Raw genomic sequence first — 14,379 nt, forward strand, 5'->3', positions numbered from 1 at the left:
CCTGCACTCCTCTAGAGATGTGGATGAAATCACTGCAGGCTAAGAAAGCAAACGCTGTCTCCGTGTTCCCATGCAAATGCAGTAGCCTTCAGGCAATTACGTAAAACAACTGGTTTAAAAGCAAAACATATGCAAACACAGTTTGAGGGTGGCCTGGCACTTCAGTTTGGACCATACAAGCAAACATATTACAACGGTGGCTCCTGGGTATCACATCACCTCATTTCCAAGGAGTTGAGGCAGCAGCTAAGTAGGTGCGCAGCTGCTCATACACAAGCAGTGGTGGATGCATGGAGAGGAGCGTGCTCGGCACCTCTGCAAGCCAAAGGGACGGATTGCTCAGTTTAAGTTAAACTGGAGAGTTCTGGGATGATAATTTTGGTCTTCAGTGCCTGAAGTCTGCACTAAATTCTGGTTTTAGTACACATGTACTATTTTTTTTGGCTGCGCTGAAGATGCAAGTGGCAGGAAAATAAAAGCAAACAAACTCACAGCAAACCTGCCTCAGGCTTACCAGGAAGGAAACGGAGGCCAGAAAGTAGGAAACGTGGCCACAAACACAGTGCTGCTGTCAGTCCCCAGGCTGTGAGCGTGCAAAGAGGGCGCAGAGGAAACAGCCTCAATGGACAGCTACAGATGGAGGCCAGGCTCCGCTCTCACGCTGCGTAAACAAGCAGAAGTGGGTAGGCACTTGATGCAACCTCTGCTAAAGATGTAACTAGCAAAAATACAAACCACGGCAGGTTTGTAGAATGCTTCATACTGCAAAGATCATTCCCCGAAGTATTTCTTCATGGAATATAGCAAGAAATTTTGGAAGGACACATTTCATTCCTTCCTGAGAGTCTGTGGCATATTTTTGCAGCTCAAATCATGGAGACCTCCCAAAAGTCATTTAGCAGCATTTTCATGCATTAACAGGAATGAAAATGCTTACTTAATGATTAGTTAATAGGAGTGAAAAAGCTGGCTTGCTTCCTCACTATGCTGTAGCATAAAAACTATACTACAAATTATTTTTAACTAGGAAATTTTATTGTACTGTTAGATAAAACTGACATTTCCTTGTGTGTTTCTGGTGACTCCACTAATTCAAAATCTGGCCTAGCGCTTATGCCTTTAAGAACCCATCTAAGTGTTTCACTACCCAGCTTGAAATACTTCCTACAGCTAACATAAAAAATGATGGTGAAGGCAAATACATCATTTTTCTTTCCTTTTCAAGCTACAATGCTGTAATTTCATTGAGTCAATATTTCCAAGGATTCTTGTCTGACAATTAAGTCCATCATTCAGTGAAAAAAAGAAAAAAAAAAAAAAAAAAAACACAAAAAACAATTTCTTTGTGAATGGCTGATGAATATGCCATCTGTGGCATTAAATTCCACTGCACCAACCTGTACTAAGGCCAGGAGAAACATCACACAGCAGGCCTGCAGCTCCCACCTGGGTGATGCCTAAATTAGCTCACTAGGGAATGGGCTCACTTGGCTAAGAACTTTTAGGACCGAATCACTGTTTGCTAAAGGATGGCTAATTGGATCAGCTGTGTTAAAACCTCTGTGCAGGACAGCTATGGAAAAAAAAAAAAAAAAAAAAAAAAAGGAAAAAAGGAAGGGAAGGGGAGAGAAGGGAAGGGGAAGAAAGAAGTATCTATGAGCTTCACTATTGCCCTCTGTGAAGGTGTCTCTTAGGACAGAGCCTGCTGCCTTCCTTTGGAACTAGCAATAACATAGAAGAATGCTAATGTTCTGGTAATGGAAATATCTTAATAAAACATAAAAAGATCTGCTGCTCTTTGATGTAAGGTCCCTATGTCTCTCTAAAATATGCATCTCTACTAGAACTTTGAATATAAACAATTCCCTTCCATAGTCCATGCCAATTCCAGGCGGAATCACTAATAGGAAAAACATTGGTTTTGTTTTTCAGAAAAGGTTTCTCAGTGGTTTACTGTAAAGCTAAAACATTTGCTTTGTCTTCCTATCGATTTGCTTTATATATATAAAGTGTATAAAATAAATGCAAGTGCCCTTTTCAAGATAGTTTGTCTGTGTAGACAGGTTACACTTTTCCAGTTCCGAGTAACGTGACAAAAACGGTACGCTCCGACTTTCCACAGGCAGGAGGAACCCCTCTCGGGCTGTGTCTCATTAGGATGCTGCTCCACAACCAGCGTAATCCTATGACAGCGTGTGCCATCAGCATGTTCTGCAGTCGACAAGGGCTTATCGATTACAGCAATCAATCAGAATAAATAAAGCAGTCTCTCAATCAAAAGACAGGGAGATAACACCATGCCAGTGCACAACAAAATCAACATGTGTAGGACATTCCTGTTTTCCGTGTCCCCCTTTGATGGTCTTGCACCCAGTTGGAAAAGCCTCTTGTCACAGGGTACTGAACACAGAGCGAAACATTTAAGCTGTCTGCAGACGGTTTCAAAGCATTTACATTTGGTTTAGGTTAATTTTCCTCGACCTGCAGTTAATTAAAGAGCAGTTGAAGTACAAAATATTTCCCCCAGCTCTAGTGGTATACATGCTCATGTCAATCTGTTACAGTCCGAACAGCTTTAGTCCACTTTTGTTATAATTTAAAATCTCTGATAAAAAAGTAATAAAACAATGTATTTTTATATAGAAACCATTGCCTTTTTCAAATAAAGAACATATCGACATTTCATCTCTGCTATAACATGCCACATTTTAAAAAGGTAGCTTGCCCCCTTATTTTTTTTATCTTTGTATGTTCACAATATGAACATGTGGCACACATTTGTGTTGCTTAAAACCTTTCAGTCTGGTATCTGTTAAATATCTGTGGTTGAAATTCCTGGGACCACACAGTGCCATGTCTTCCGCAAACAATCTATTGCACCACCAACGAAAGGCTGCGATTGAGACAATCTTCCTGTACTTCCCTAACACAGGAAACAGTTGGTTTAACACAAAAACGAATACAGCTAAGCTATGCTGCCAGCAGTGTTTGTCCCTTGGTATCATCCAGGGGAGGAAAGAAAACAAATGGCAGAAGGCTCCAGCCCCGATTACAACTATGTGCACACACACAGCCAACACTAACATCTTATTATGACACTGTCGTCAGGAATTTTTAGGAATCCAGGTGTACAGAACTTTTCTGACATCAGGAATTGGCACAAATGTAATCCAGAGATTATCCTTTATAGCAGCTTTTCCTTTTGTTTGCTCAGCTTTTCGCGCAAAGCAGAGCAAACGTGAAAGAGTTACATGTACAACCGAGTAACAACCAAGCGGCTCCAGACCAACACCTTGGGAGGGGAGAGGAGGAAAGGGGAGCCCCTTCTCTCTGCAGACATGATGGAGGGGGTCCCCTCTGTGGAAGGGAGTTTATGGGTTCCCCAGAAGCTGCAATCCAGCTCCCTGCTTGGCAGCCCAGAGCCAGGCTGGCCGCCTCACAGTGGGAGAGAGCCCTCCTGGTCCCCTGCTTTCTCCAGCTTCTCCGGCAGGGTAAGCACGAAGGGTAGGAGGACGCCCTTGGCGTCAAAGGGAGCTTTGAGAAGCTCTCCGTCGAAGGTGCCCTTGAGCCCGCCATCCGCCTCCACCTCGCCATCCTGGGCTAAGCAGAAGCGGAGGGTGCCGGTCCGGTTGACGCAGTAGATGGTGTTGCCCAAGGCGGCGCAGCGGAAGGGCTGGACGGGGCCACCACTAGGCCGCAGGCTGGCACACTGGCTCCAGCGTTTGGCCACCGTGTTGTACCGGAAAACTTCCACGCCGCCGCTGGTGCCCCCACCCGGGCCCTGCTCTCCACCGCGGCCGCTGCTGACGTCGAAGCGGTAGATGAAGTTCTTGAAGGCCACCATGTCAGCGGAGCGCCGACGGCTGCTGTTGTAAGGGCACTCCTGCCACTCATCACGCTTGGGGTCGTACTTGAGCAGGCGGTAGAAGAGGGACCCCCCCGAGACGTAGATCTCCCCGTTGCAGGTGGTGGCCTCGTGAGCCACGGCGAAGGCACCCTTGGGCAGAGGCGCCACAGGGCTCCAGCGGTCAGCCCGCGGGTCGTACTTCTCCACGGTGAAGAGGCACTCGCCCCCCACAGCATAGAGGTAGCCGTCCAGAGCCAGCAGCTTGAGCTGTGAGCGGGGCTGCGCCAGCGGGCGCACCTGGCTCCAGGTGTCGGTGAGGGGGTTGTAGCAGAAGACCTTGTCGGAGAGGCGGGCCCGGGGCTCGCTGCCCGCCGGCCCCGCCGCTATGCCCCCCGCCAGGAAGAGGTAGTTGTGGAGGACACACATGGCGCAGCCCTTGGCGTTGGCTTCCTCGGGCAGGCGTGTCAGCACCCTCCACTCGCGGCTGGCCTCATGGTAGCAGTGGATGAGGGAGCCGCTGTCCTCCAGCGACACCACGGAGGAGGGGCTCTGCGGGCGGCTGCTCTCGCGGCTCTGGGGCCGGCTGCCGCCGCCTGGCCGCTCAAAGGCGTCGCTGACCTCGGCCACCAAGAGGCAGCGCCGGCCTGCCTCCAGCCGCCGCTGCAGAATGAGGTCCCTTTCGGCACCGCTGAGGCGGCCGTAGACGCCCGGCTCCCGCAACACCTCCAGGTAGTGGTCGCTCATGAAGCGGTAGGCGGCCTCCCGCAGCTCCGCCAGCCGCTGCTTCTTGGCCAGGCACAGCAGCTGGTAGCAGTTGTCGAGGCGGAGCTGGGCACGCATGGCCTCGGCGGCGCAGTGCAGGGCGCAGGGCATCTGGAGGACGCGGGCGCCGCTCACCACCTCGGCCAGGTTGTCGTGGCGCACCTCGCCCATGCGGGCGGTGTAGACATAGTCAATGAGGAGCCGCAGCGCCCCATAGCTCACCCCCTTCACCCGCAGGATGTCCCGCGAGGCACGGGCGCGGAAATAGTCGCTCTTGGCTGCCAGCACCGACTTGTGAGCCCGGATGCGTTGCCCCGACACCTCGATCACCAGGTCGGGCTCCTCCACCGGCCGCCCTATGGGCTGCGTGCCCGACGGTGTCCCCTGTGTGTTGTTGGCCTCCTCCTCCTCCGACTCGGAGGCCGCGCTGTTGATCTCCCACTGGCTCTCCACCACGCGGCCACCAGTGGAGGCTGGCGATGGGGCCCCACACTCGGTGGTGGCAGCGCTGAAGCACAGGGAGGAGCTGAAGCCGCAAGGAGAGGCCAAGGTAAGCGGTGGGGTGCCGGGCCCGGCCCCGCTCTCCTCCTCCTCCACTGCGCCGCTGCCCTCCATGGAGCCGCCCTCCACCACAGCCAGGCTAGCTGCTCCGGCCCTGCGCGGCACCGCAGGGGACAGCTCTCGGCCACACCACTACGCCCATCACCTGCGGGGAACAGCACAGAGCACTGAGCCTCCGCAGCCCAGCCTGCACCAGCTTCCTTCTCCCCTGTCAGATGCTGTCGGTGAGAGCCTAAACCTCTTCCCGGTGTTGGTATCGCACCTCAACAGCCTGAAAAGCTGTTCTGGTTTTCCTGTTATTATATGAAAATTTTTATGAAGTTTTTACGCGCAGCATCCTTTTGTGACAACCAGTCCCACACTGCGCTGGGCAATGAGAAAGAAATGTCCTTTGAAGTCAGAGAGTTAGGAGTACTATCATAGCTTGTTCACCATGTGCAGCTATTTCAGGGGAAGAGAATGGTTGCAGTCTGTTCTGGAAGGAGATTCCCCATGAGACAAAGTCTCCTTGGCATGAACATCACAGAGGTTTCTTCATCTCACTTCTCCTTATACGCACTCCCACTGTTGAAAAAGAAAGTATAAAAAATCAGTCAGCTTTAAAACATATTCTCAGTTCACTCCAAAGTTCAGGAATGCTAAAGTCATGTTTCCATTAATGGTACATCAATAGTATCCTGAAGTTACCAAAATTATACTAATAGAACTCTAATCATTTACAAAACTTACCAAAGGATTTTTTTTTGTTATGACAAAAGCAATCTGACATGGATGTAGCAGCATATGTAGCTAGAATGACGATGTAAATCAAACTTCACAGGAACTGATTCAAGGTTTAAGATTTCCGCTAATATAAAGCAGAAGAGAGCAAAAATCACAGTAGATAATTCGAACATGAAGGGTTTGCTTTTTTTCTGGGAAAATGTCAAGCTACAGGACACAGCTGTAAGTAGGTTAGTCCCTGTCAGCACAATCACTACTGAGCTTTATCTTCATTTCACAAATGTAGTTTTCAGAACAAAATGCTTTTTGACTTACTTCTTTATAAATTTCCTAGGTGTGGTTTAAGTTTTTATGAATCACATATAAAAAATGGTCCAAATGTACTTATCTTCACATAATGAGGACCTGCAGGTCTGATTCTATTTTTAAGGTCAGTAATTTCCATTACAATCCCTGCTGGCATATTTTTGGAGTACTGAAGGAACACTTCATCCTGTGTAAGATATGGCTTGTGATTTCCTTTCAGTAGAGGTGAGATACTTATCTTCTTAAATTTGTGTTAGAAGAGTCTAACTGCTGGAGCTTTTTTCTTGAAAATATAATTGGTAGATGGAATTGTCCATAAATCCCTGAGATGGACGTAAAATTTAGAAACCCAAACTTGTACAAGCAAACTTCAGTTAAATGAAGTCAGACTTCTCTCATCAGACTTCTCTTAGAGGTTTCTGTTCAGTGCACTTGCCTTGCAAAGGACTTTCTATTATATTTGAGTACATTAAATTAGATGACAAATCAATTTTGAGGTCTGATTTCTGGACATTTGAGCCTTTGAGACCGCAACAAGACCTCAGTACTGTTTGAAAACTCCTTACTAAAGATCAGATTTCACTATCTTTTTATTTCTCATTTAGCTATTTTAAAATTTGGCACTTAGGAACTTTGTAAGAAGTTTTATGAACTTTGGATATAGCCTCAGCAGCAAGTTTCCAAGGTCCAGCCCCTAACTCTATATGTTAGGCTTTACTGGCTTATTTTCTGCAGCTTTATTTGGATGAGCAGAAATGCAGTGCCCTCTGCAAGCGCTTGGTGAGTGCGACAAATTACTTCATTAATAACTTAAAACTGGGCAGCATCCCTCTTGAAGTGATTTTATTTTTCAGTGAGTCTCCACAGTATCGAATTCACTACCTAACCACTTATTTCAGTTTATTATACTGTAGATATTAAGATTAATTTATTTTCTGACCCAGGCCTTCAGCTTTGGTGGAGAGCAGCTACTGTAAGTGACACTTGTGAAATGACAAAGGTCAAATGGAGATGGTTTGAAAATCACCTAGAATATCAAGCTCTGATGTACTGTTATATTTAGAAAATTGCTACCAGTATAACATCAATGTCACATAAGTAAGTACGTGAAACATTTTGTGTCTGCTCTGCTCCTCTAGGGGCTGAGCACCCTGATATTCTGCCTGTACTTTCCTACAGTTCAGGACAGCCTGACCTCCTCAATCGTTAACATTTAAGGGTTGTTAATATGCTTTCTCCCGCTGCTGTCAACGTTATGATCTTTTGTAGATCCAGACAGCTCATTTCTTTGGCCACTTCTCCCAAAAATCTCCTTGGGCTTTACATTCCCCCTCTACAAGAAGGAATGAGTGGCTTTAGGCAGCTTCAAGTTCTCCGTCTACTACTTGATTTTGCAAATGAAACAATAAAGGAGGACTGAAAGAAAATGCTCCCCAAAACAAAGCATGAATAAAAGTGAGAAGGCAAAAATAGTTATCTGTAACACCAGTATTATCTGTGTATGATGAAATGTATTTCCTGCATCATGTCTCCGAGGAAAATCACCAATAATATTATTTGAAGTTTTTAAGAATGGCATCCAGGGAAAGCGAGCTTTTAAACTTTCTCAAGTAATGAAAAGAAAAAGGATGAGGTCCTCCTCAAGCACTGTAATCAACCCTTATCCCATACACAGATATCTGCTGGGCCGAGAACTCTGACCTGCCACTGAAAACACCCACCAGGGTCCTACCAAACACCTGTGTTACCATCCCCTCGAGCAGTCACAGTGAGGAGGGAGGGCTGATAGTACGGCTTGCTAATGGCAGCAGCAGAATTCTGAAGAAAAAAACAAACACCTTCTGTTATATTTACAGCTAAGTACCACGAATATGCTGAAATTCATGCTGAGCATAAAGAGGATTGGAATCGAAGTATCACATGCAATTTAGTCAACAAAGAACTCCACGGGGAAGCCGAAGAGCTGGGAAAGCTAAGGGAGGGTTTGGAGGACTTTGTAAATTACAGACCAATGGCTGCTCTTCTAGTCTCAGCACCTTTGTCTAGCTGCAGGGATTACACAAAGATAAAGCTTAGAAAAACAACGCGCAGAAGCTGTGGAACCTTTCCATTACTGAACAACGCAACCAGTCCTCAGCGAAAAGGTCGTGGATTTATTGTAAAACAGGAAGAAGCTGGAAGGGACAGATGGAAATACAATGAAATCCTTCTTATTTTTCTCCCTATCTACAGCGATCAGAATTGTGTTGCTGACACAGAGCGTTCAATAATTACAGAACCACAGAAGACACTTGGTAACTTGGCTGATTTGAAAAGATCAGAGCTTGTAGTAAGAATGATATAGTTTGGCTTAAAACAAACCTGGCTTTACTACTTCTTCAACACTCACAAACAGGATAAGTGCTGGAATACGAAGCAAGAGTGCATAGCATCCACGGACTGATGTCACCTTTTATACCGGGGACTTTTAAGCCAGAAGCTAAATTGCATGAGCCGGAGCTGTTTTCATTATCATGGGTTTGGTCTGGGGATGACGTCATGTTAATGGCCAGAGGTACTGCCAACAAACACGAACTGCATTTACGGGCTTGGCAGTAACACGCTCGCAATGTCCTGGATGCGTGCCCCCAGCCTCAGATGCTGTGAGACGTTGCCCTAGGAAGAGAACAGATAAGGCGAAGCTTTTTCTGAGAGGAACTGTAAGGAAGACCTGCAGGTAGAGTTTCCTGGCACGGCATTCATTTGGCAGTTCTTCTGATAAAAACCAATTAAATGCTTGTTTTGCATTGTTCCCTCCCTATTTATTTCTTTTTATGAGTGCAGTGCCAATAACTTCTGACCTAAACCCTGTCCTCTAGCAAGACCCACTGGCTCTGGGGAATATGCACACGTGGGAGGAATTGGGTTAGTGCTCTCCAGTTCACAAGTGGAAGCTGCTCTGACTCAGTCTTGGGGTAAATTAAAGCCGTGCTTTCCCTATCGTAAGCAGCTCTAATTTACATTAGCAGGCGTTCCTTCCCGCGAGAGCATAGAACTGACAGAGTGCCACGCTGCTCCACCTTAGTCCAGGAAATGCTTTTGTAAAAACTTGTTCTGCCAAATTTCGCTCCAGTGGAGAATTCCCTCAGGAGAGAGGAGTCATCTGATGGAGACGATTAAGGAGTCCAAAGAGGCAAGATCATCAAAAGAGAGAAACATCCCTTGTATTTATTAAACAAACAAACAAAAAAAGGTAAAGAAGGCTGTTAAAAGTAGAGCTGGCCAGTACTATCATGCAGACTGAAGATACCCATCTCAGTCTGGGAGAAAGCAAAATCTTCTGGAGGGCTGAGTCAAGTGTGAAGAGGCTTGCTTACGTACAAAAACGGTCTGTTGCACTCCTGCTCAGTGAGCAGCTCTGTGAAATTCAGGACAAAAATGCTCTCTTCCTTACTGGAGAAGACATCTGGAAAATAGAGGTGCCAATTCTCTGAAAGCAGCTGCTTGCAGCACCTGAAACCCTGCATCCTGTTATAGATTTAAACTCTAGATCTTGACTAACCTCCTACTTGTTAAGAAAAAAAAAAAGATTGTCTTTCAAAGGCCAACCCCAAGAAAATTGTAGATTTTTTTTTCTTTTCCTTTGTTAAAATTAGCAGTGCTCAAAACTGAGGTTACAACGCACTGCCAGTGCCTACCTGGATGTATCACTGGAGCTGCCTGCCCAGCTTCCTTGTGACCTCGTAAGGTGCTGTGATTTTCTCACACCATGCAGTGGAGGTATGAGTGCTTTTATCTCTTAACTGCAACATTTTCATACCACCAGGATGAAAAACAACCATTTAAGAAGCACAGCTTATGATTACAGACCACACAAGAAACATGTGGGCAGCAGTTCCTCATCAGGAGCTCAGAGGAATAAAAGGATGTGAGCGTATCGGGCAGGGTCGGGGGGAGAGGAAATCGGTCATAATAAAAACGTTATCAAAATCTTGATGGAACAGATATTCTGGCTAGCAAATCAAAACTAAAAATAAACAGAAGTTTTGAAGAGTCATCACAACCAGAGAAAAGGCTTCCTATCAGTGATATCTGCAGAGAATAACACTCGCTAGAAAGGGAAATATCTGTTTGAGTTCCTTCCAGGTTGGACTCTTCAGAAGTAATTCGGAAGGCGCAGTGTCTCTCAGGAGTTCTCACACGGAGAAGGAAACAACACTCCCACAAAAGCAACAGTTTTAGCAAAGGTTAAGTGCAAGCTACCTCTAACATCTCCTGGAAGAAAGAAAACCTAACAAAAACAGAAGGGTTAAAAATGAGGCTTTGAATGACTGCAATACCCATGGGGAAAACTCCAGGGCTGGTGTCTGCCACTAGCACGCTACAGATCAGGAGGTAACAGCATGGCAACACCACACTGACTGCAACAAAACTTCTTTTGTGGAGAATTGCGTGGCCAATGACTGGGTTGAGCTGTAAGTAACACCCAGCGTGGTGCTACAGCTAAAAGGATGAAGGCAGTCCTTGAACTGGGAAGTACGGAGCAACAGTAGGGTAAAGGTTATCTCCTTATCTACAGCATCGGTAGGTTTATGGGGTGTGTGATCATGCATGGCACGTGCATGCATGCATGGATGGATGGACACATGCATGCTGTACATTTTGGAAGCAGTAATGAAAAATCTGGGAGTACCAAATGACTTAAGAGCTATCAAAAAACATTTCAGGGAGAGACTGAAGCTCTGCAGCCAGACAGGGGCTTGCTCTGGCTCCCCACAGCTTACGCCAGACTCCCAAGCAAAAAGGTGATAGGAGCTTCGGCACCAGCTGGCAGCCACGCTTCCGAGCCTTTGGAGAAGGTGGCTTGTGCTAGCAGCTTGGAGAACTGGTAGTGCAAGCCTGAGAAACGCCGTGCAGACACTTCTCCGGGGTTTGGTATGTTTATTTTGTGACTTGATGACTGTGAACAAGTGTAGACACATGAATGGTCTGCAGGCTGATGGCTCGTGGAGAAGGGCCTGAACAAGCCAGGGGGTGGAAGCTTAATCGAAGCAAAATGTTTCCACCACTGGGAAAAATAAATAAATAAAAAAAAAAAAACAAGAGACTACCACAGCATATTGTGAATGCTGAAAGTTTGTGTGGATCAATGGGGAGAGGGAAGAACAAGCTTATGGAAGGGAAATCTGCTGAAGGCGACTGAATACACACTAAACACTACAACCGTATCTATCCAGTTTAGGAGGATACTGAACTGGAAAATGGTCAGAGTATTAATATTCAAAAATAAATTAGTATCCCAGGAGGAAAACCACATTTTTACCCTGCTGCACACTTCTTTTAATACTGGACTGTGGCCCGTGAGGGAGACGGGATGATGGATGTTCGATCCGACCCTTATTCTTATGAGATTCATCTCTGACACAGATGAGGAAGGGAAGACCTAGCTTCTTTATCTCTAGGTGATCTCCAACCAGGAGACTCACTGGAAGGCTCTTTGGGAGGATGAAGTTTGACAGGATCAAACCAGTTGATCTCGCGATCCTTTCCAACTTAAATTCTGGACATTGCCACACACCAGGAGTGCTGGCATCAAGCAAGGCATCAGCTTGTGATGATTAAAGGCCCACCCAGGGTGTTGGTGTGGTTCACTGCCCTAACGTTGATGGCTTCTCATCATTGAACAGTGTTGTGAACAAATAAATAACTGCAAACATTCAAAGTCACTTTGGTAATGATGATATAATAAAGGAGGGGGAGAATATCCATCAAAAAGCCAAGTCAGGTAAAGATTGAAGATTTCTACAAATGCATTTCGTAAAATAAAAGAAGATTCGGGTTTTGGTGGGCATTACAGCAGAACATTTGATCTCAAAGAACCTGCCACATTTTTGCAACACACCTGCTATGTGGTGCTCTTTAATACAGAAAATAGGTCCATATATACGGGCAAAATGAAGTTCCTTGCTTAAGATAAAACTGGATTTTGTTTTTAAGTTCATTACAGAGTGGACTTACAGATTACAGAGCTGAAAGCACCAGAAATCTGTCAAAGTCTGTCACCATTGTGCTTGAGGAAGAAAGAAGTTGAGAAGTAACAGTATACTTCAAAGGAAATCCAACAAAATCCCATTTGTCTGAGACTTATGCCTAGGAAAAGAAAGTAAAAGGAAAACTTCTAGAGAAGGGAATAATAAAACTACTTCTTTTTCCAGACTGAACAGGCTCATTGATTTCTTGGCAAAATATCTAAGTGATGCTTTGAAAAGCAGACAGCCTTCAGACACACAGCGAAAGGCATCCTTCTCATTTCTGGAGAACACACATTGTTTCTTTGCTATTTTTACCCAGGTACTTTTTCCAACTGAAGGCTTACAATCACTCGAGCCACAGCCAAAAATTACAGGCCATCTAGTTAGATTTACCAAATAGTTTCAGATTTCTCTAGACATTATCTCTACGCAGACCTTGGACCAGATTCAAAGATGGAGAGACGTCTTTGTCTCTGCAAAGGGTGACTTAGAGGGCAGTTACAGATGGCAGGAGGCAATGCAGCAGAGATATACCTAGGACAGCCAGATCAGATAGCAAAGAGAGCCCAGCACGACAGCACAGAGCCCAGACTCCCTAATCTGAAAGGAAGCAAGGAAATAGCCTGCAGAGGCTCCCGTCTGCCATCGCAGTGCTGCTGGTAGAATGTGCTGTTGGACCTATAACTGTGAATTTTTAGGTGACTCATGGGAGTCTGACATTTTTCATTTATTGTTTCGCGGAAACCAGGCCAAGGTAGAGGGAGACGGTGCAGGCCTGGGGCCATATTTCCACACAGCACCGATCTGTGGGTGGGATGCACCTCCCAGTTCTCCCACAGAGGCAGAGGCGAATGGATTTAGTGTGTCTGCACTGCGCTGTGTGCTGATCTGTCTGCAGCCAGCTCCCGTGCTGGAATCTGGGGCACACGGACACGTTTGCATGCCGTGTGTAGGCACAGCTGCATGCCCGTTGAGTGGGATCCTCAAGAACCAGCATATGAGAGCTACGGGGGGCTAGCCAGCAGAGAAATAACACAGATTATGGCGATGAAATGTTTGACACGGATGACCAGGAGGTGTTAATTCTTGCTTTAGGTGCCTTAGCCCAGAATCGTCTCCAAAATAAACCTTTAGTGTTTTAAAAGATACCAATACTGGCACTTGCTGCTACTTCCCCTTTCTCTACAGTGAGTAGAGCACCAACCTAGCCCCCGAGGAATCTTGCTGCTGTTCCTTCCTTTCTCTAACAAGCTTAAACCCCCCAAATGCCAACTGGGGGGCTGCCCAAACCATCAGGCTATGGACTATGAGAGGAGGGTTACACTTCTTCAGACTAAAGCTGCAGTACTGTCCACAGAAACAACCAAAATGTTACTGAGGGAGAGAAAAAAGAGCGTGGGGATCTGTTCCCTGATGAATGGGAACTTTCCCTATTTCTTCCCATTGCATCCTGCAGGGCAGGGCTCAGTTAGGCTGCCCGGGGTACAGTCCTTCCCAGCTCCTGCTAGGCTTCAGGCTTTGCTGATCTGGAAGCAGAAACACATGCGAGAGGTACTTCTGCGGCACGACTCTCCTGTCAGAAATACCTGCAAGCTGTCAGCACCGACTCCACCAGGCACTGGGGATGTTTTTAGCAGCAGTGATGTAACTGAGGGCTTAGCAAAGTATGAGGTGACCCCACTTCGTCATCAGAACTGAACAAGTGAAGAATAAAAAGTCCGTGAAATGCATGCTGCTAACGTTACTAGCAGGGAACAGTTGCAGGCCACTCTGACACAGAAATAAAATAGGTTCCTAGTAAAATACTTTTATTTCCACAGCCTGACACTTTCTGCATTTGATGTATAACATTCTTTTTAATGTGAACTCCAAAAGCTGAGGCTGGGTGTTGAGGTAAAAGCTTTCTGGGTGCACCGGTTTCTCTGACTATACTCAACTTTGACATTTACAATTTACTGCGAGCGACTCAGTATTTCTCATGATAAATATATTTTCTTCATTTAGCACAGTAAATAACTAACATTTAAGACGCCTGAATTTAAAGGTTTCAAACGACTGCCTGGTTATCTAATTTTATTCCTGCAAGCACAGGCCAAAGAATTTTACTCCTGTACCCAGCCAATAACTTCTGGTTGAATTAGGTCAAAGCATTCTTCTGTTCAAATCATC

At 46.0% G+C, this 14,379-nt stretch overlaps 1 protein-coding gene across 1 annotated transcript; it reads right to left on the bottom strand.

Annotated features, from left to right (window-relative positions):
* Nucleotides 1-3,436: 3,436 nt before the first annotated feature.
* Nucleotides 3,437-5,224, bottom strand: KBTBD11 (kelch repeat and BTB domain containing 11; the record flags this gene model as incomplete). The annotated part of the gene is made up of 1 exon (XM_084283780.1): nucleotides 3,437-5,224. The coding sequence occupies one exon, from the start codon at nucleotides 5,222-5,224 to the stop codon at nucleotides 3,437-3,439; it is 1,788 nt and encodes a 595-aa protein (XP_084139906.1).
* Between the last annotated feature and the right edge of the window lie 9,155 nt (nucleotides 5,225-14,379).

Source organism: Netta rufina (genome assembly GCF_964035555.1).
Source record: "Netta rufina genome assembly, chromosome: 3".
In the NCBI taxonomy this organism is placed as follows: Eukaryota; Metazoa; Chordata; class Aves; order Anseriformes; family Anatidae; genus Netta; species Netta rufina.